The sequence below is a fragment of the Danio rerio genome, chromosome 22, assembly GCF_052040795.2.
Source record: "Danio rerio strain M-AB ecotype USA chromosome 22, GRCz13ab, whole genome shotgun sequence".
In the NCBI taxonomy this organism is placed as follows: Eukaryota; Metazoa; Chordata; class Actinopteri; order Cypriniformes; family Danionidae; genus Danio; species Danio rerio.
Window position 1 is genome coordinate 12,052,501 of NC_141042.1, and position 22,804 is coordinate 12,075,304.

The 22,804-nt window shown below is 37.9% G+C and overlaps 1 protein-coding gene and 1 long non-coding RNA gene across 2 annotated transcripts in view; one reads left to right on the top strand and one right to left on the bottom strand.

The window, feature by feature from the left end:
• tspan7 (tetraspanin 7) overlaps positions 1–20,167 on the bottom strand; it is a 56,650-nt gene extending 36,483 nt beyond the window's left edge. The window contains 1 exon segment of the mRNA NM_001130818.1: positions 20,029–20,167. Within this exon segment, the coding sequence (NP_001124290.1) occupies positions 20,029–20,109 (81 nt within the window). The 5' untranslated portion in view covers positions 20,110–20,167.
• Positions 296–12,738, top strand: LOC147838454 (uncharacterized). Its single transcript, XR_015521747.1, has 5 exons — positions 296–1,764; positions 2,460–3,227; positions 3,558–8,617; positions 9,981–10,841; positions 11,372–12,738. It is a non-coding gene; the product is annotated as an uncharacterized LOC147838454 (long non-coding RNA).
• Positions 20,168–22,804: the final 2,637 nt, after the last annotated feature.

Below are 22,804 nucleotides of genomic sequence, written 5' to 3' on the forward strand. Positions count from 1 at the left end.
TAAGCAGGTATCATGACTGAGCACCTGGTATGCTAAGAGTCAAGCGCATCTTCATAAGCTTCCTTTAATAGGATTTAAGCCTGGATAATACCAACACAATCGTCTAGAGAAGGGTTACAGAGCTGTAAAGATTTAACTGGGTGAATCGTGTCACTTTACGGGTGTTTAAGGTTGAAAATTAATCAACGACAACAACAAAAAACATATTCTATTATACTTGAATTACCTATGTAACATTTTTACTTGATATTTTGTAGTTAAAAAATGTCAAACTTTTAAAAATTCTAAATATTTTGAATTAGCATGTTACTAGCATAAATTCACACTCAGCTAATCACTGTCAGCATTTAGCTATTCACTGCTACCGTGTGTAGCATGTTAAATGTCCTTTTTGCTAGCATGAGCCAAAAGAACCAACTTTCATGTCAATAGATATTCTGAGGCAGGGATATAAGTCTTACTGAGTGGTTGCTAGGGTAGTCTGTTTTGTTGCCAGAAAGAGCTGCCAGTGATGACTCTGCAATGGCTGCTTGTCAGTGTGAATGACAGAAAGTAAACCCTGTGTCTTTATGACATTTGGATCTGAAGATATCCATCTTTAGATTTGAAATACTAGGGTGCTCGACATTGGTTGCTAGGGCAAGGCTAGGAAGTGGTGAACTGATCTGTGATTGGTGGTTGGCTGCCCTGTGTCTAAGTGTGCTACATATGACATTTCTATCCAAAGATATCATTTTTGGTCTCTTTGAATGGAAGTCAATGGAGCTTGTCTTGGGATACAACCAAAATAATAATTCATGCTAGTTTACATTAGAAACTTTTTTCAAAGGGTTTTTTTTACTACAAAATGTGATGTTTCATTCAAGTTAGAAAGAGAAGAGATAATCTAAAAACTAGCCTACAGTGCCATCTGCTGTTAAAAACTAGCCTAGAGCGCTGTCTGCTGTTAAAAACTAGCCTACAGCGCCATCTGCTGTTAAAAACTAGCCTAGAGCGCTATCTGCTGTTAAAAACTAGCCTAGAGTGTCTTCTGCTGTTAAAAACTAGCCTAGAGCGCCATCTGCTGTTAAAAACTTGCCTAGAGCTCTATCTGTTGTTAAAAACTAGCCTAAAGGGGTGGTCCAGAATGTAATTTTAAGGCTTGGTTGTGTTAATAAGATGCAAAGCAATGTGTGCTCATGTTTCACTTGAAGGAAATCATGTTATTTTTTCATAAATCTCACTTTGATTATACACAGCTACTCAGCTAACATGAAATCGACTGTCATATTTCCTAGTTCCTCTGAAAGGCCCGCCCTCAAGTGACTCTGATTGGTCATCGTCATAATGTGCTGCAAAAGCACGCGCGTTTTGTGTAAACAGTCAGTCAGTCAACAGTAACGAGTCTGTAACGAGTGAAAATTGGATGTGGCTCCTTTAAGAGTGTTTGTGTGCCATTGTGTGTGTGTTTATGTGTGTGCGTGTGTATACTATGAACTATCTGTAACACGAGAAGCGCATGTGACCGATGTTTATTTTTCTCTCATGCTCGGATTAAGTTATTTTCTGTGGTGACGCTGGTGACAGAATAAAGCACAAGATGTGGCATGAGACCTGTGTGAGCCTTGATTGATTTATTTTGCTGTTACACTCTAGTTGGGAGAGCATTGCTGTATTTTTTTTTTAAATAAACGCGTTAGACAACGTCTTTCATGCATATTCGGAATATGCCTGTGTAAGTAACATGAATCGTTCACATATCTTTTGCGACTTTATTGTCTTACCGTACGTTCACACCGAAAGCGGCGAGAGCGTCCAAGGTCGCTCTGGCCGCCCTGGCGACAACGCTGTCTGCCTTCAGCTCCGGCGGCGAGAGCGTCAAAACTCGCTACATTGATCTCGTACTTAAAGGAGCCGTTGCAGCATTATCAGTTACATTCCTGCATAAGACATGTTTTTAGCGTGAAAATGTTGCGCACTTCTTATCAAATTCATATAACAATGGAAGATCAAGTTGCATGTGGTGTGGCTTTGCTCTATTTATCCAATATGTGTCCATATGTCTGAAATATCCTGAAGCAGCAGTACTGTTTTGTACTGTCACATCGCGTGAGATTCCCGCTTTTTAAAGATAAATTTATATAACATTAATGAACATCAGTAACTCGCCAGTAACTTATTTAATGTATGTTCCTGTAAGAAAACATTGTTAATAATTGGAAATCCGGCGACCGCAATAATCAAACCCTTGAGAACAACTGTGGTCGGAACCAAAGTTCACAGATATGTGTTCTCTGAACTGCTATCAAGCGATGGACGTCTTCATTCTGATTGCTTGCCGCCGAACCGCGTCATAGCTCATTACCATAAAGTTTACTTCATTTCAACTCTCCTCGACACTCACGCCGGCTCTCATTGAAAATGAATGACTTCCGGCTACTTTGACGCTCTCGCCGCTTTCGGTGTGAACGTACGGTTAGATGTAAAAAGCATGGAAAAAGCTGCCTGTGTAGAGAAACACTGCCGTCGCACACATAGTCGCACGTGTATGTGTGTATGTGTGTGTGTATGTGTGTTTACAGCAGTTTGACTGATAAATATGGATTTGTAGCTAAATCGTTAGCGGTAACGAACATTATTTCCTGTTGTTTACATCTATGTTACAACATACCATTAAGGCTAGACACTGTACATGTCATGATCAATTTTAACAAATAAAAACACTTACAGGTCATGACTCAGAGTTCACAGCGTCTCCATGCTCCATCTTTGAGGAGATTTTAGCCGAATCCAGCACTGAACTGGGAGAGATTCTGGAAGCTGTGTTTTGTCAAATCATGCAAAAAACTAGCCTAGAGTTGTCTGCTGTTAAAATCTTGCATTGAGCTCCATCTGCTGTTAAAAACTAGCCTAGAGCGCTATCTGCTGTAAAAAACTAGCGTAAAGCATTGTCTGGTGTTAAAAAACTAGCCTAGAGTTTCGTCTGGTGTTAAAAACTAGCCTAGAGCACCATCAGCTTTAAAAAACAAGCCTAGAGCTCCATCTGGTGTTGAAAACTAGCCTAGAGCATTGCCTGGTGTTAAAACTAGCCTAGGGCGCTATCTGCTGTAAAAAAAACTAGCGTAAAGCATTGTCTGGTGTTAAAAAACTAGCCTAGAGTTTCGTCTGGTGTTAAAAACTAGCCTAGAGCACCATCAGCTTTAAAAAACAAGCCTAGAGCTCCATCTGGTGTTGAAAACTAGCCTAGAGTTGTCTGCTGTTAAAATCTTGCATTGAGCTCCATCTGCTGTTAAAAACTAGCCTAGAGCGCTATCTGCTGTAAAAAAAACTAGCGTAGAGCATTGTCTGGTGATAAAAACTAGCCTAGAGTTTCGTCTGGTGTTAAAAACTAGCCTAGAGTGCCATCAGCTTTAAAAAAACAACCCTAGAGCTCCATCTGGTGTTAAAAACTAGCCTAGAGCATTGCCTGGTGTTAAAAACTAGCCTAGAGTTTCGTCTGGTGTTAAAAACTAGCCTAGAGCGCCATCAGCTTTAAAAAACAAGCCTAGAGCTCCATCTGGTGTTAAAAACTAGCCTAGAGTTGTCTGCTGTTAAAAACTTGCATTGAGCGCCATCTGCTGTTAAAAGCTTGCCTAGAGCACTTTCTGCTGTTAAAAAAATAGTAGAGTGCCATCTACTGTTAAAACTAGGCTAGAGCACCGTCTGCTGTAAAAACAAGTCTAGAGCTCCATCTTCTGTTAAAAACTAGCCTTGAGTGCCATCTGCTTTTAACAACCAGCCTAGAGCACCTTCTGCTGTTTAAAACTAGCCTAGAGCACTGTCTGCTGGTTAAAAAAATAGCCTAGAGCGCCACCTATTGTTAAAAACTAGTCTAGAGCACCATCTGGAGTTAAAAACTAGCCTAGAGCGCTGTCTGCTGTTAAAAATTAGATTGAAGTGCCATCGGCTGTTCAGAATTAATTCAAGAGAGAATAGCTATGTATTCTGAAAATCTCTAGTGATAATTGATGCCTATTAAACCTCAGAGTATCACAACAAAACTGGCCTAAACAGTTTACTTTAAAAGAAATGTGAACGCAAAGAGAACTCGTCATTTTGGTTCACATTTGGGTAAAATTGGTACATTTGAAAACTATCATCAGCAAAACATGGAGAGAACCAGGTAAAATACAAGTTATAAAATGTGTAATATACCACGTCAACATTTCTTTTGGACAAACTGTTCAGCTTTAAGCTCTTGAGGCCAGTTCGTTTTCCCTCAAACTTGACAGAGAAGCCGCATATGAATAAATCTCTGTCTGATCACTCCACCCCTGCAACCCAAAGGGTATGATAACCCCCAAAAGAATACACAAGACAAAATATTAACAAGCTTAAGGAGAAACAAACAGCGCGTCGGCATTAAGTATCAACACCTCCACACACTAAAAGACAGAATAAATCAGCAGCACTGCTGTCCTCGACGCTCATTTCCATAATAACACCAAAGGCCACTGGGAAAACTGGACCAGACAAGTCCTTAATTGTCTGCTTGTAATGAACAAGCCTGGCAGTGCTAATAACACTGGCTAAGAGCAAAATAATTCACGAGAAGGGCCAACCAAGAATCTCCAAATGCCACCAATTACAGAAGCACCAATTTTACCAGTTCAAATAGGTCCAATAGCTGCCTTTAATTACTTGTATTCTGTATTGACAGCATAATTTCCTTTCTGACAGCAGAAATGAAGATAAAATAAGTACATTTTTCAATAAAACCACAATTACATCTTTGATTTGACTAGCACTGTCCACAAAAATAGCAACTAAAGTTTTTCTAGCGTGAGAATACCACCACAAATGTACATACATTAAATTTAATTCATCATATCTCTACAGCGCTTTATACAATGTAGACCGTCAAAAAAGCTCAACATATTAACAAAGTGTGATAAAAACAAATATTACTTATTTATGTTCATCTTACTAGAAACACAATGACAATGCTACGATTAGCTTAACAACATGATATGCTAACACTTGTTTTGTAGGTGTATTACAATCAATGGCCACTTTATTGGTTACCCTGTTCAACTGCTTGTTAACGCAATTTTTAATCAGCCAATCAAATGTCAGCAACTCATTGCATTTAGGCATGTAGACATGGTCAAGACGATCTGCTGCAGTTCAAAGCGAGCATCAGAATGGTGAAAAAAAGTGATTTAAGCTACGTCGAACGTGCCATGGTTGTTGGTGCCAGACAGGCTGATCTGAGTATTTCAGAAACTGCTGATCTACTGGGAGTTTCATACACAACCATCTCTAGTGTTTACAGAGAACGGTTTGAAAAGAAAAAAATATCCAATGAGCGGCAGTTTTTTGGGTGCAAATGCCTTGTTGATGCCAGAGGTCAGAGGAGAATGGCCAGACTGGTTCCAGCTGATAGGAAGGCAACAGTAAATCAAATAACCACTTGTTACAACTGAGGTATGCAGTAGAGCATCTCTGAACACACAACACGTCCAACCTTGAAGCAGATGGGCTACAGCAGCAGAAAACCACACCTGGTTCCACTCCTGTCAGCTACGAACAGGAAACTGAGGCTGCAATTCGCACAGGCTAAACAAAATTTGACAGTAAAAGATTGGAAATAAGTTGCCTGGTCTGATGAGTCTCGATTTCTGGCGCAACATTCAGATGGTAGGGTTCGAATTTGCCGTCTGCAATATGAAAGCATGGATCCATCCTGCCTTGTATCAATAGTTACTGGTGGTGGTGGTGGTGTAATGGTGTGGGGGATATTTTCTTAGCATACTTTGGGCCCATTAGTACCAATTGAGCATTGTGTCAACGCCACAGCCTACCTCAGAATTATAGCTGACCATGTCCATCCCTTTCTGATAACAGTGTACCCATCTGCTGATGGCTACTTCCACCAGAAAAACACGCCTTGTCATAAAGCACGAATCATCTCAGACTGGTTTCTTGAAAATGACAATGAGCTCACTGTACTCAAATGGCCTCCACAGTCACCAGATCTCAATCCAATAGAGCACCTTTGGGATGTGGTGGAACGGGAGATTCGCATTATGGATGTGCAGACGACTAATCTGCAGCAACTGCAAGATGCTATCATGTCAGAATCTCTGAGGATCATTTCCAGTACCTTGTTGAATCTATGCCACGCAGGATTGAGGCAGTTCTGAAGGCAAAAGGGAATTGTAAATTTTACAAAATGCACTTTGTACAATCCAAACAGGCTTTATTTATTTTGCAACAATATTATTGTTAGCTCAAAATGTGCTAAAGCTATTCTACAAAATATTTCCACTACTGAATGGAATAAAAATGTGTAGGATAACTGAACTTTAGTTTATATTTATTGTTAATTTCATTCATTCATTTTCTTGTCGGCTTAGTCCCTTTATTAATCCGGGGTCGCCACAGCGGAATGAACCGCCAACTTATCCAGCAAGTTTTTACGCAGCGGATGCCCTTCCAGCCGCAACCCATCTCTTGGAAACATCCACACACACTTTCACACACACACTCATACACTACGGACAATTTAGCCTACCCAATTCACATGTACCGCATGTCTTTGGACTGTGGGGGAAACCCACGCGAAGAACATGCAAACTCCTCACAGAAACGCCAACTGAGCCGAGGTTCGAACCAGCGACCTACTTACTGTGCGGCGACTGCACTACCTACTGCGCCACTGCCTCGCCCTTATTGTTAATTTTTGATTCTTTTTTTTTTTAACTAGAAAGACGATAAAGACAGCAGCTGGTTGAGAAGAACAAACAACATGACGTGACATGCTAGCATTTATTTGTAATGCCTAATATTATCAACAAAATACTTAGAATATTTTTAAATACTTCAGTACTTTAAATATTTGGTAAATGTCAATTAAGTAGTATCTTGATTTTTCAACTTCTCAAAGAAGCACATCAACAAATCTATTGTTAAAGGACAAACCAAAGCATGAAATGCTAACGTTTGTTTTGAGCATAGCATGATACCCAATGAAATGATTCACCGTATTTTAAAACATTTGCTAAACAGACGCCAAGTTGTTTTTTAACTTTATTTTATTTGGAAATCTCTAAAGATGTACAAAAACAATGTTAGCAGAAAAACCATGCTAGCCTAGCATTCGTTTTGAACGTCTTTAACAACAAAGAGGTTGGTTTTCCGTTTATAAACATTTGCTTTGTAACTTTACCAAATAAAAGTTATTGTTGCCAGAGAAAATATACCACTACATGCAAGGGCTTAGACAGAATCATCGCCAGAGCTACTTGAAACATTCGTTAATAGTTAGTTAATGATGGCTTTCTGAAAGCTATTACAATTAACAGAATAATGCTAGCTACTATTGTTGTTTTATTCTACCATCAAGCCTGTTTTTAACTCGCACGTTTTTGAGAATTTGATGTACAAAAGCCTGTTTTTTAGTACACTGCTGCTGCTGACATACAACAACAGACTACAGCACAACAACAGCACTAGACTTTGACTACTAGCCAAGCTATTTATTCTTAGGTGTTAAAATTACTCATCCATATTTAATTCAGTTAAACATGGCACTTTTCCATCTTTCTAATGCATCCCTCGTTCCCTCAATTCCCAGGAGACAGTTTAGTGAGAACAGGATTCCCGTCGCTCACTGTGATTTGTTCAAACAATCTATTTTAAGATGTCGGGATCACACAGAGAAACGCATGCCATTCCAGGTGTGTATCAGATCCACACACACACACACACACACACACACTGCAAAGTCATACAGTCACATGCTGAGTCGATGCAACCTACAAAACAGCGTTACATAATCAATCAAATTGAGCAGTCAATAACATTTCAGCTCTGATGGATTCAATAAAGAGCATTTACTGCAGCAAACTTACCAATCATTTCCATTTATCATCATCAAGAAAGCTCTTTAGGAGTTCTTTTTGATTTCTAACTGATTTCCTTCTCAGACGACACGTGGGTCAAAGGTGGCACGAGGGGTTAAATTACATCCGAAGCTTTAATACTGTTGACTGCATTGAAATTTGAAGCGAGCGGATGTGCTGCAGTCCTGTGGCTAATTTAAGCTCTAGAGACACAGATTTGTCTCATGGGGGACACGGGGACATCTGGGACATTCTTCTGTCTCTCTGGAAAACATCCGTCTTTAAACAAGGGATTAGAAAGAGTTTAGCGAATAAGAGCAAATTCATCTTTGCACAAAATCTGATAGAAATCCAAAAGTAACAGTAAAAAAAGAAGTATTATGAATGCTAATAACCTTATTAATTAGCATTCTTATGCTATTTTTTACGTAGATCTTGTCAAACATTTTCTACTAAACATTTTTTATTTATAGTTACAATGTAGAAAGCAAGCTGTGAAAAGTAAGAATACAGTTTCCAGTCATTAAATGTTTGAAAATGAAATACATTTTTGTTACTATTACAAGTACAGTTAACTTATTCAAATCAGAATTAAAAAATGTGAAATGTTTCTGTTATGTCGGCGCCAATAGCCTAGTGGTTAGTGCGTCGACATATAGCACCCAGGTGCTCATGGCCACCCGAGTTCAATTTCCGTCCTGAGGTCCTTTGCCGATTTTTCCCCTCTCTCTGCTCCCCATACTTTCCTGTCTGTAATGCCTAGTTCACACTAGAGGATTTTAAGCCTGATTTGAGCCCGATTTGGAAGTTAACGAGCTCGCCGACAGATCGGGCTGTGATCGGGAAGAAATCTGTGGGTGCACGGCGCTCGCCGCTCTTTATGTGTGAACTACTGAACAACGCATCAACGAGGCTCGCTGACGCGTCGCCGACACCTCGCAGACGGAAATCCAACATTCAGCATGCTAAATATTCCAGAGCAGTCGGCCGACTCAACCCCACGTGTGGTCAGATGTAGTAACGAGCTGCAGCCAATGAGAGAGCATATCAGCATGAGCTGAATGCCTGTGTGTTCAGGAGCTTAGCAGAAACATCTGTGATTGGTCAGAATGGGCATCAACGCACTCGCTTCATTCTGCGTTAGCACAGACATGAGAGGAGGATATATTAACAGTGGAACTAGAATTCTGTAACTATTAGAATTACCATACTGCTTATTCTGACCATTCTCATATAAAATTTCTCATATTTACATTCAGAGCTGTTATTGAGATATTAAAATTAAGCTTTGAATGTTTGGCATCATATTTAATGACACCATTACCCTAAAAATATAATATTTTTTGGTAATACAGCCTATAAATATGTAGTTAAGATACTAAAACACTTAAAGGTCTTGGCTTTCATTTTCACTTTCAAATATGCTGTTTTGAAAGATATCTGAAGAAAATTGATGTTTTTGCCATCAGAAAGTTTTGTTTATGTTAGCAGGAAGTTGCCAGGCAAGAAAATGCACACATATTTAAAGTCACAGTGAAAAGAATCAGACATGCATGCAGTCATTTTGACCAATATGGTAATTTAAGGCAGAAATGCTCAGTTCTTTACTGTTTTGTAATAAAAAAAAAATAACAATGTCAGAAAGAAATACACGGACAGTTAGAAAACGGCAGGGTGTTATAAATATGTTAGTTTTATTTCAAAGAGTTATAAAATTACAAAAATTAAAAACTCTCTGTGTATCTATCCACTGGAACCTGCAGATGAGTGATTAATGCGCTCATAAATCAGCTGATTTGACGATGTTTTTAAATGCTTTCTCCAAAGCTTGAAACGCTGTCAGTGATGTCATCAGCACACAAGCAGCCAATAGTGTTCAGCTTTTTCTGACGACTCCTCCCTCAAAATTTCATTGGCTGTGGTTTGGTAGCTTGAATGAGCTGATGGGGAATGAGATGTTGTCAGATCATGTAGTGTGTGACCCCCCTCTTGTGGATCGTTCACGGAGTGTTGCGTAGTGTGAACACCACAGAGATTAAAAGACACAAAGTCAAGTCATGTAGTGTGAACAGCACAGCGATCTGCTGATGTTTAAAATCCTGTAGTGTGAACTAGGCTTAAATCTCCACTAAACAAATATTATAAATGTTTCTGTTATAGTAGAGTTAACAGTGACAAATCAGATACATCAATTTGTAAAACATAAGCTCAGCCCACACTTTCAAATGGCAACTCCCTATTTATAAACTCCGCCCACACTTAAAATGACATCTCCCCATATTATAAGCCAAGGGTGTCCAAACTCGCTCCTGAAGGGCCGGTGTCTTGCAGATTTTAGCTCCAACTTGCCTCAACACACCTGCAAGGATGTTTCTAGAAAGCCTAGTAAGAGCTTGATTAGCTAGCCCAGGTGTGTCTGATTAGGGTTGGAACTAAACTTTGCAGGACACTGGCCCTCCAGGACCGAGTGTGGACATGCCTGTTATAAGCTTAGCCAACACTTATAAAATGACAACTCCCTATAATATAAGCTCCACCCACACTTCAAAATGACAACTTCCCATTTATAAACTCCACCCACACTTTAAAATGACAACTCTCCATTTATAAACTCCACCCACACTTCAAAATGACAACTCTCCATTTATAAGCCCAAGCCCCAGTTCTAAATTACAACACCCCATAAAATAAGCTCCACCCAGACTTCTAAATTACAACACCCATAACATAAGCTCCACCCACACTTTAAAATGACAACTCTCCATGTTATAAGCTCCACCCACTCTTCAAAAATGACAACTCTCCATGTAATAAGCTCCACTCACACTTCACAATGACAACTCATCATATTATAAGCTCCACCCACACTACAAAATGACAACTTCCCATTTATAAACTCCACCCACACTTCAAAATGACAACTCTAAATTTATAAGCCCAGGCCCCAGTTCTAAATTACAACACCCCATAAAATAAGCTCCACCCAGACTTCTAAATTACAACACCCCATAAAATAAGCTCCACCCACACTTTAAAATGACAACTCTCCATTTTATAAGCTCCACCCACACTTCAAAATGACAACTCTCCATGTTATAAGCTCCACTCACACTTCACAATGACAACTCATCATATTATAAGCTCCACCCACACTACAAAATGACAACTTCCCATTTATAAACTCCACCCACACTTCAAAATGACAACTCTAAATTTATAAGCCCAAGCCCCAGTTCTAAATTACAACACCCCATAAAATAAGCTCCACCCACACTTCAAAATGACAACTCTCCATGTTATAAGCTCCACTCACACTTCACAATGACAACTCATCATATTATAAGCTCCACCCACACTACAAAATGACAACTTCCCATTTATAAACTCCACCCACACTTCAAAATGACAACTCTAAATTTATAAGCCCAAGCCCCAGTTCTAAATTACAACACCCCATAAAATAAGCTCCACCCACACTTTAAAATGACAACTCTCCATTTTATAAGCTCCACCCACACTTCAAAATGACAACTCTCTATATTATAAGCTCCACCCACTCTTCAAAAATGACAACTTTCCATGTAATAAGCTCCACTCACACTTCACAATAACAACTCATCATATTATAAGCTCTACCCACACTACAAAATGACAACTTCCCATTTATAGGCTCCACCCACAGTTCTAAATTACAACACCCCATAATAAAAGCTCCACCCACACTACAAAATGACTACTTCTCATTTATAAGCCCACCCACAGTACTAAATTACAACTCCACATAATATAAGCTCCATCCACACTTTAAAATGACAACACCCCATATTATAAACATCACCTTCACCTCGAAAATACAACTCCATGTACAAGCCCCGCCCACACTCCCAAATTCAAACTCCCCATATTATAAGCTCCACCCACAGCTCCAACTGACAACTCTCCATATTATAAGCTCCTGCCACATGTCAAATAATAACTTCCCATAATAAGCCCCGCCCACAATACAAAGTGATGACTACCCATATATAAAGCCCAACCCACACTTCTAAATTACAACTCCCTATAATAGAAGCTCTGCCCATATTCCACATTACAACTCATGACTTAAAGCATAACTGCTTTGCTGAAGCCAACTTACTTGTAATCATGAGTTTAACGTAATTGGTTCTACTAGTCGGAAACTAGCATTTACACTAATACCAACATGACGCGAATACAACATAACCACCATACATGTTGAGATTAGCAGTGCCACTTATGGCATTTTTGCTTTCAGCGAAGACACTAAAAGGACTCTAAAACGTGTTGCGTCACGTCTAGTTAACTCGAGGTGTACGATTATCTTCACAAATAGCAGGCATGTTATTGTGAAACGCAATCTAAAGCAGCCTGTGTGAAATGCACTGGTTATTTCGTTCAAAGCAACAGGCATTAGTGTCATCTGCCTTATATTCATCCTGTCTTTTCCCATCTGCCTCTGGGAGAACAGAAGAGGGTCGACAGCAGGACACAAAGTCTGTCCGCGTTCAGACAAATAGAGCGAAGCCAACAGGTCCATTTTCATTCGTCACTTACTGGCTCTCCATCTAATTTCTGCTTCTATCTTCACATCTCGCTTCAATTACGCCCTCGCTCGCTCGCTTGCTCTTTCATCACCACCTGAGTTTCAAAGCTCATTTCTAGCTGTTCTGCGAACGCACAATTCCCTTCGCTGATGCTAATCAAGCTTTTATACTCTATAATGCAAGAGCTGCTCCATATCATCTTTATTTGAAAGAAATGATGATTGAATCATAGGGCTGCAACTAACGATTATCTTAATAATCGATTAATCTGTCGATTATATTTCTAATTAATAGATGAATCGGGTTACAAAAAAAAAAAAAAACATTAGTTTCCAACCTTTTATTCAAAGAAGCACATCCCTGAGCTTAATAGTAGTAATAATAATAATAAAATTAAAAACTAAGTAGTTTTGTCCTGTTTTCAATTCAAACATCTAAACTTTTAAATTAAGATACAAACTAGACACATGAAATAGCATTGAAAAGTATGTTTGTTTTCTAAAAAATAAATAAATAAATAACACCTCAAAATGAATTGATTGTTTGCTAAAAACAAGCAAAATTATTTGTCAATGGGGTGAGAAAAATGATCCTAATGAGATATAAACTTAAACAGAAGATAAACTCTGCTGCTATTTGGGGATTTCCGCCTGGATTTTGCCTACACAAATTTAAAAGCTTCCCAAATCCACATGCAGAGGTGTAAATGCAAAAAATTGGTATCATTTTAAAGAAAACCCATTGAATTTTCATAAAACACTATTGAAAGTGTTTAAAATAACTGTATATGTCGTCTGTGTTATAATGTACACCTAAAAAAAGAGGCGCTTTTTGTATTTTTTTTATATAAACTTAAATTTGAAAGTGTACCTTTTAGGTTCTGTGTGGTCTAGGGTGCTGTAATTAATTTTGTTGGTTCCTGCACATGTTCGTAATCATAGGAAAAAAAGAAAAATGTCTCTACCATAATCTATGCAAAAGTTATTGCATTTCAACTGATGAGAGGTGCTGTACAAGCCACAGATACCGATCCTTGTTTACATATTTCACTATTCTTTTGTTTGATCAAACATAATTCACTGTGTTTGGACCACATCAGACATATAAAAGGATTACTTATGCACATCACCTCAAAAACAGAGGAGAATGGCCCTGAAGTGCACAGCATAAGGTAAGAGATGACAGCTGTCTGTGCTATCTGGGGCTGCTTATTGATCATAAATGTATTGTTTACATTTCTGCGCCATGGAAACACCACAATTCATTCAACAACTGTTTGGCATATGAATATAGTTCAGTAAAAAGAATGCTAGAACTGTATGAGCACCGGCAAGAGCTTTCATTTGAGCTATAACTTGTACATGTGTCATATGAAAAAATATGAAAATGAACCAATGTAAAATACCCAGCTCAGGTATCCAAAATACTGTGTATTTAAGTGTAAATAACTTTTATACAGTAGGATAAAAACCAAAGTGATGCATATGTGCATAAAATATAGATTCTACACTTTCAAATGACACCACTTACGGGGGTCTGGTGCAACGCTAGCCCTTTAAATCTGAAAGCGAATGTCGATGACGTCACGGACCCGGTTCCGGGTCCGGAAAGTTTAAGCATCACTTCATTTTCTCATGCCATTTTTCTTGTCTGTTCTTGATTTAAGATTTTAAAAATATTTGGACTGGAAATTAGACGAAATTACGAAGAAAGAAAAGCTTTTTTTGTAGTGCAGCTATACATGACAACCTATGTAAAAATGAATGATCAAAAAAAGGCGAGTGAATAAAAACGTGTCTTTAGTCTTGCAATGCAAAGTAACAAAACCACCGCTGCTTTACTACTGTTAACTCTTTCACTGCTGAGTTTAAAAGATTCTATCTGGAAACAGGAGTCAGTTTTTTAGGCAACCATTATTTTAGAACATTCACCCTTATTGTTTCCGTGGTGACGCATCATGTTTGTCACGTGACACACCACAGCAACAATAGCGCTGTATGACAGATGTATCCCTTTTATGTAGTTTTTTTTCATTTTAATTCAACATATTCACATGCTCGCTCATCATGTCGTCGACTACCTGATATTCCAATTCACATAAAAGTGATCGTGATCTATAATGTGAGATGGGCGTCGCCATGTTTACTTGCGGCCCTGCGTTTGCCTTATTCATAAAAGCAGAACACGCAGGATTTAACACGTAAATTCATCAGTTACTCCCAAATACATGCAAGTGAGCGGCTGGTGAACTTAGAGAAGAATAGATTAATTTTTATAGTTACTTTCACTATGTGTGTCTGATATGAATTTAACACATCGGCAAATAATATTTGAATGGATTGTTAGACTTCCTTGTGTTTTACCAACTCTTAATTGTTGTTTTACAACACAAAAAAAAATCTGTAATATCCGGCAGCTAGGGTGCTCGGAAAAAAAAAGTAAAATAACGGGCGTTAAATTACAGAAATTTCCCGTAAAATAACGGATATTAAAGAGCCCCTATTATGGGTTTTTGAAGATGACCTTCCATCTAGTGTGTAACCCAGATCTAAGTTAAGTAAAATATCCAGCTAAGGCATTTGATTGATTCAATTGATTCATCTATAAAAGAGTCGATTCATAGTGCTTCAAATGAATCGTCTTGATAATGAGTCTTTAGCCATTTCGGCATAATGTTGATATGAACCTTAAGCCCCACCCAATTGTTGCACGCGCAAACCCGGGCAAATTAAAACCTGCGGCCCCGCCCACAAACAGCAGCAAAGATGTGAAGTTACAATTTAACGAAGGCATCGCCAAACCATACCCCTGCGTTTGACGCAGAAGTATAAATTAGCCTCAACTAAGCTGATTAACGTGACTCCACACGGGAAGTAGGGAAAGTAATTGAAAAAATTGATCTAGAAAAATTAGATCGATTATAGGTTCTGAATGTCGATTTCAAATACATTTAGATTATTCGTCCTATTTGCATGTCCATGCGTGTATTCAAATGTCTGCACCACAAAACAAGCATAACTTAATTGGAAACACTGGTCCGCCTTGATCTTTGCTGCTTTGGCAAGGGGGTGTGGCAACACTAAAACACCATCCAAGCTGTTCGCCAATCACATTGCACTGAGAAAGCTAACCAATCATACACACTTTTCAGAAGGCTAGTCTTCATCAAACCTCGAACTAATAGAGTTGTTTGTGCCAGGCTGGGGTGGGAGGTACTGTAATGATGTAATCAATGTGTAAAATAATGCATAATTCAAACTACCAAACAGGAGAAACAGAATCAAAACTTTGTATTAAAGCATAACAGGTTTAAAATATGTTAGCCATCTATCAACATACAAGCTGTTTTAAATCAGTTTGTGAAATGTGATTGAACATGACTAGTAAGTTAATTTGATTTATTTCAAACATTTAAACCTACCACTGATGTTTTACAGTGTGCCAAATAAATGTGGCGTCTACTCTTGAGTCTACAGCAGAATTACGCTGTGTTATGGCCCAAACGGTTTGGATTTGGGTCAGGCGCTGGATCACTGTGCCAAGTGGGATTACTGACAGCCTGAAAGCTCAACAGCCGCTGGTTGTTGGTGAATGAGCAACTCTGCATTACTCAAGCTCCAGTGAGCGCAGAAGGAAGCGTGATGGAGACGGTTACCTACTAACACAAACTCGGTGTTGAGCTACATGAGATCTGAAGCCCAGATTCAGCTCAATATCAGAAAGCACAATATGCCTGTTTAAAAGCCTTTTTAACATGCAGCTCAATGTTTATTCACTGGAATTTGTGTCTTAATGCATTATTATTGTCTGACTTGCTGAATGAGAGTCGCCATTAAGAGTCATTTCAGGGCCAGAAAATGTCATTTTTTTAAATGCTAAGTATAATCAAAAATGCAGAAAGTGCCATCATTATGCAAATTTCTTTCAGATAAACATCATATCTTCCTGAAAGGTTCACATTTCTTAAATATTTGGTTACATTCCTGGACAACACCAAATGTGATTTATAGAGAGATCTGTCCAAAATGGTTCGCAAATGGATTTAATGAATTGTGAAATTCACCATTTACATCAATTATTTGGCACATTTAACTCATTTCTTTCTTTTGTTTTAAACAATCAGTGACAAAATGGTGTCATAGACCATTTATCAAACTCTTAACTAACAATAGCTTCAGGCTGTAGCATTTTTTCGGCCAACAGAACTATTGTAGCTCCCTGCTCCCTGACTCTTTATTGGTGTAAATAAAGTGTTTTTATTTACACCAATAAAGGTGTTTTCCTATGATTTAGAGTGCAACATTCCCTCCACTGACACCAACACGAACACTGAAACGCCCCATTCACACGAGGCGTCAGCGTCAACGCTTCCCATTCACCTTGATTGGGTGATGTCAGGTGTTGCCGAACTGCATTGTGGATCCGCCGGTGCCGCTTCAGTGGTGTTGCTCGCTGCAGGAGTTGGGAATATCTCAACTTTTCAAGCGACAACGGACGCGTCAGCCGATCAGATTGCTTTATGCAAATACACCAGCTCAAACAGTAGTCAATTAAAGACTAACTTCATTGGCTGACGCTGCTATGACGATCGCGTCAGCCCCAACTTCAGACACACCCTCTATCAAGTGTTCACGCTGAAGCACCGTGTGAATCGGGCGTAACACAGCGTCAGCCAATGAAATAAGTCAGCAATCACCTATTGTCTGAGCTGGTGATTTGCATACAGCGATCTGATTGGCTGGCGCTTCAGTCGGCGCTTGAAAAGTTGAGAAAGTCCCAACTTCTGCAGCGAGCAACGCCACTGTAGCAGCGCCGGCGGATCCACAATGCAGTTCGGCCACGCCTGACATTACCCATTCATAGTGAATGGGAAGCGTTGAAGCTGACGCCCCGTGTGAATGGGGCCTAAGAGCTTTGTATACAAAAAGAAAACAAAACCAAAAGTAAGCAAACCGTAAAACAAACATGAAAGCCATATACAAATAAACAATTATCACTTGAATTCAATAAAAAAACATGTTAAACGTGAAGTGTCAGTACCTTGTTCTCCAATCAAACCAGAAGCTTAACCTTTAAGCTGTTGCAGACCTCAAAGCTGGGACGCCATGATCATATGCGATCTCTGTGTCTGTTTATATCCGTAACAGTAACCAATTCAAAATAAAAGACTTCCCTTTTCACACTGAGTGCATCCATAACACAAATTAAATTAAATACTGTTAATATCAAATATACATATAACAAAGTAGAAGAGAAAAAAAGTGTGTAAAGTAAAATCAGTATAAAAATATTGTAGAAAATCGACACAACAATATTAAACAATATCAAAGTCATTAACAACTATTGTGCAAACACTTTAGAATATATTGCATTAGTCTAAATAAACATTACACAATGCTGAAATGCACATTAGGAATATAAATCTATGAATATACTGCATGTATGTAATCACATTCAGTTTCTAGTATCAACCTTTAACCAGAAACTGCTAAAATTTGCAATATCAAAATCACTTAAAGTTATATTATACACTAAAAACCTACTTCTACATTACTTGATAAACTAATTGGTCACTTTAGATATTAATAAAATAGTCTTTTCTGGTCTAGACGTGCCATTTTTGGTCAGATTAAGGGCATTACAACCTAAGAATGTTTGGTCAAATTAAAGTGAATTCTGGTGTGACTGCTTATTCATTTGAATAAGTATGAACACTGACATTTCAAACCTTGGTGCACACCAAATAAGTAGATTGAAGCATCTTAAAATATTATTGTACATTCACACCACCAACAACAAGAGCAATAAAGTAGCCTGAAGTCATTTATTTTAATGTGACAAGCTACGGCGAAAGCGGCGCAATGATGAAGGAAAGTTAAAATCAGGTCAACTTTATGCTAATGAGCTATGACGCATTCCGACAGCAACCTTCATCGCAATGTAAAAGTCCATCGCTTGAGAGGGTTCAAGAGAATGTAGTCCAATAAACCACAGTAGTTCCCAAGCAAAACGAAGGAGATGTTGATTGCTGCTATGTGGATTTCTCAGTTCGCAATGTAGAATGCGCACAAATTAACGTTAATGTAGAGACCAAGGCTATTAAACATCTTCTATAAACAGCATGAAACTAGACTAGCATTGCTGGTGGTGGTGTGAACACACGGCTAATATCAATCCACTTCCAAACAAACTCTGGTGTGCTTTGACTTGCATATGAACTTAACACATTTGTTTATGTATCTGTTAGCTCCTTACCCTGCTTTGACTCTAGTTCTCAGCTGAAAAAGTTGTTTAGACAATATTCTTTGGGATTTAAATATAGATCATTAAAATCTTTCTTTTGAATATGTACTTGCAGATTTAGATTGACAAAGCGGATGCCAAATGGATCATGACCAAATACATTTATATTTGTTTTAGATCCAGACCAAAAACCCCAAGAGAAGGAAATATGTCTCATTGCAGTAGATTTTTGTTATTCTTGAGTGCAATGGAAACATTTCTGGCTCTGTTTTAACTCCTTTACACACAAAATGAAAATTTAAACACAAAGCAAACAGGATTACATGTATCATTTATAGTTTTGGAGTGGACCAAACAAATCAAGAGAACTGAACTACAAATGTGAACACACTATCAGATGAATCACAGACCGCACTATGCATATACCTGGCCATGACATTTTAAAAACCCCTATAGTCCTTTACAAATGTTTGCTAAAGCCTTATTCATTAAAGTTATAGTAATGCAATCTAACTGAATCTCACACACAGATACCAAACCAGTACTGGGGCGGTGCCGAGTTAACTCTCCAAATGACTTTCAGCAGACAGAAACCATCATGTTTATGCCTGAAGATGAGGACGCTGACGTCTCATATTCATATGACAGAGATGAAGGTCACTTCAACCCCTAATAAACCGGTTTAATTTCTAGAACTTGAGCAGATTTGGACATTAACATTTAAATCTATAATTTAAGATGTGCATGTGTTCAGACCAGGACATCCAAATCTAATTCATGACCAATCATTTTCTGCAAACGTCTTTGTTTGGACATTAAAATCCAATTCATGATCAATCACTTCCAGCTCATGTCCATATTTGGCCATTAATATTTTAAAAATATGATTAATAATGTACAGCATTTGCTCGTATTTGAACATTAATATGCAGTTAATAATTCACAACCCAGTGTATAAGTCCATTTCTGAACATGAATATTCAACTCATGACGAATAATGTTCTGGCAATGTCCATATTTGGATATTAACATATTTTTTTTTATTAATAATAACATCAAACACCTTGATTCTGACTCTCCAAAACGTCTCGTTTTTCATCTTTTTTCATTACTGGCATCAAAAATGCACATTGTTCATCCTAATCTCGAACACAATCAGTGATGCACATAATCATATTCGTGTTTCTAATGGCCTCGGAAGGGTCCAGCCCTGCCATGATGGAGATGCACTTGTTTTCCAGTGGCGCAATAATGCAACAAACGTCTTATTATGATAATAAATCATTTCAAATGCTTGACGGCACGCTGCAAAAACATGACACGCTCAAAAACGGCAACAAATTGCTCTCACTCACCCAGAACACGAAGGAATAGACGATGAGGAGCGTTTTGAGGCAGGTTATGACTGGTTTGGTCTCCATTCTCCTTGATGCCATGAGCGCAGTGGGTTTGTGCTGCTGTGATTCTCCGCTGCGCCTCTGCTCCAGTCACTCTAGATCCGCCTGGCCAATCACGGGGCGAGATACCCCGCGAAGGTCCCGCCCCTCGCTGTCAGGCTCCCAGCCGGCCAATCAGAGGAGGAGTAAGGAACGTTCAATCCCCGCCTCCGAGACGCGACGCCCTCTGCTGGACGTCACATGACAGTGACGACAGTTGCGCTAAAGGTGAGGCAGGTGGCTTTTGCGTCAGTGAAAAGTGAGGAAAAAATGAAAGCAGGTTTTTTAATCTATGTAAATATGTCCGGGGTTTTGGGGAAATTAATATTGAATATTGAATCAGAGACGTTTTGTTAGTATTGTTAAAGGACATAAGATATGATTTTACAGCATATTTATTTACAGCTAAAGTGGGATTTTTTTTAAATAGTATTTTTTTTGTCTTTCCAAGAATAAACTAAATTTAAAAAGTGTTTATTTTGAGTCTAGTTCATTTGCATTTTTTTTTTTTTTTGTCAAATAAGTTTTATTGATGAAGACACAGATTCAAGACAAAATTAATTCTGTTTACATATTTTGTCCACATATAACATAGGCACAGCAAATAAGGAAATTAAAAGGAGAAAATTAAAAATTAAATAAATAAAATAAAAATAAAATCACCCACCCACATAACAAGCAAACTTGTTACAAAGACCTGTTTGAAAAATAGAGTATGATGACAAAGCATGTTAAAACATTACAGAAATGATGCATTATTATGAGTTTTTTTTTCAAGGTAACAGATAAAGGGATTCCAAATTTTGTCAAATTGTTCCAGTTTTCTTTTCAAATAGTATCTAATTCGCTCCAAATGTAACATAGAAGCAATTTCTCCAAGCCACAGTTTACATGTAGGGGATTCCTTTTTTTTCCAAAACAGTAGCAGTAGCTTTTTGGCAGTAGTTAAGCAGTATGAGAGCATTTTATGTTGTGTATTTGACAACAAATGTGTTTGTTCAGAGAATCCCAGAATTACAAGCATTGGATCTGGTTGTAATTGCAACTTCAACACTTCGGAAAGCACATCAAAAATTCCATTCCAATAATTCTGTATCTTAGAACAAGAAATAAAACTGTGAGATAGATCCGCATCTGATGAATTACATTTGTCACAAAGAGGTGAAATATTTTGGAAAATTCTATGTAATTTTTTCTTTGAATAATGTAACCTATGAATTATTTTAAATTGAATAAGACAATGTCTAGAATTAATAGATTGTTTATTAATATCCTCCAAACCTGATTGCCACATTTCTTCTGAAATTTTCACTCCCAATTCTTTCTCCCACTCTTCCTTAAAACATTTTGTGGAGGGGGAAGTAACAGATAGTAGTTGTTCATAAATTATTGATAATGGTTTTTTACTACCTTTACACCAATCTAGGCATTTGTCAAGGATGGAAGGGGGTGTACTATCCAATGAAGACGTATGGGCATGTATGTAGTTCCTTATCTGTAAAAATCTGAAAAAATTATTCTGAGGGAGTTTAAATTTCTGCTGTAATTGGTTAAATGAAGCTAGATTTCCATCAGCGAAAAGATCTCCTACAGTATGTGCACCCATTTCCTTCCATTGCGTAAAAGTTCCATCTAATGTAGATGGTATAAATGATGGATTCTTAGCAATGGGAGTTAGAAGAGAAATTGACTTTATCTTGCATTTATTTTTTACCATACACTTTTTAGCCTGACGTCGAATACGTTGTATTTTTGCAACTTTTAAATGCTGAAATTGTGTTTATCAAAAATATATATACAAAATAAAAAAATGTGCACGTTAATAACAATAAAAAAAATTCATTCACTTCCAACCATATTTAATAAACTTATAAAACTTATAAAAATATGAACAAAATAAAACTAGTTTATCATTTAATTAATTATCAGCATATAATTATTATTATAATTTTTTTTACCTAAAATGATTTTAATGCTAGAAATGACTTTGGATACAAATAAGGAAATATCATAAACCTCAACAAAATTAAATAAACTTAAAATACTGCTTAAGTGTGTCCCGGAAACGGCTGGAGGGGCATCCGCAACAACGTGCTGGATAAGTTAGCGGTTCATTGCGCTGTGGCGACCCCGGATTAATAAAAGGGACTAAGCCGAAAAGAAAATGAATGAATGAATGTATTGCTTAAGCAGGCTAATAATAATTGACCTTAAATGGTTTACAAATAATATATATTTTTTATTTACAACATAAAATAATACATTTCATATCTCTCCTAACCGCATCTTTTTAACCCTTCTAATTCGCCTATGGGTTTTAAATGTAAAACTGTAGGTACTTTAACACATTCAGGCCCAAGGGGGGTTTGGTTGGTTCGAAAGAAGTCCCCCCCCCCCCCCCCCCCCACGTCAACTTTCACCGTATTGTTGTAGAGAAAACATTTTATAAGTAGCTTTTATTCTTGGACTTTATTCTTCAAAGAAAATAAAATGACCAATAAAAAGTTGTAAAGCACTAAAAGTGGCCCATATTAATACTTGTAAGCTATTGCTGTTATTCATGAATTTTCAAATGTACTTTTTTTTTTAGAAAAGATGCTTGAAAAATCGAAAAGCTCTACATTCTTATTATTATGTTTCTGTTTTTTATTATTCAAATGGCCAAATTCTGAGACCGAGGAAAGATGAATGTGTT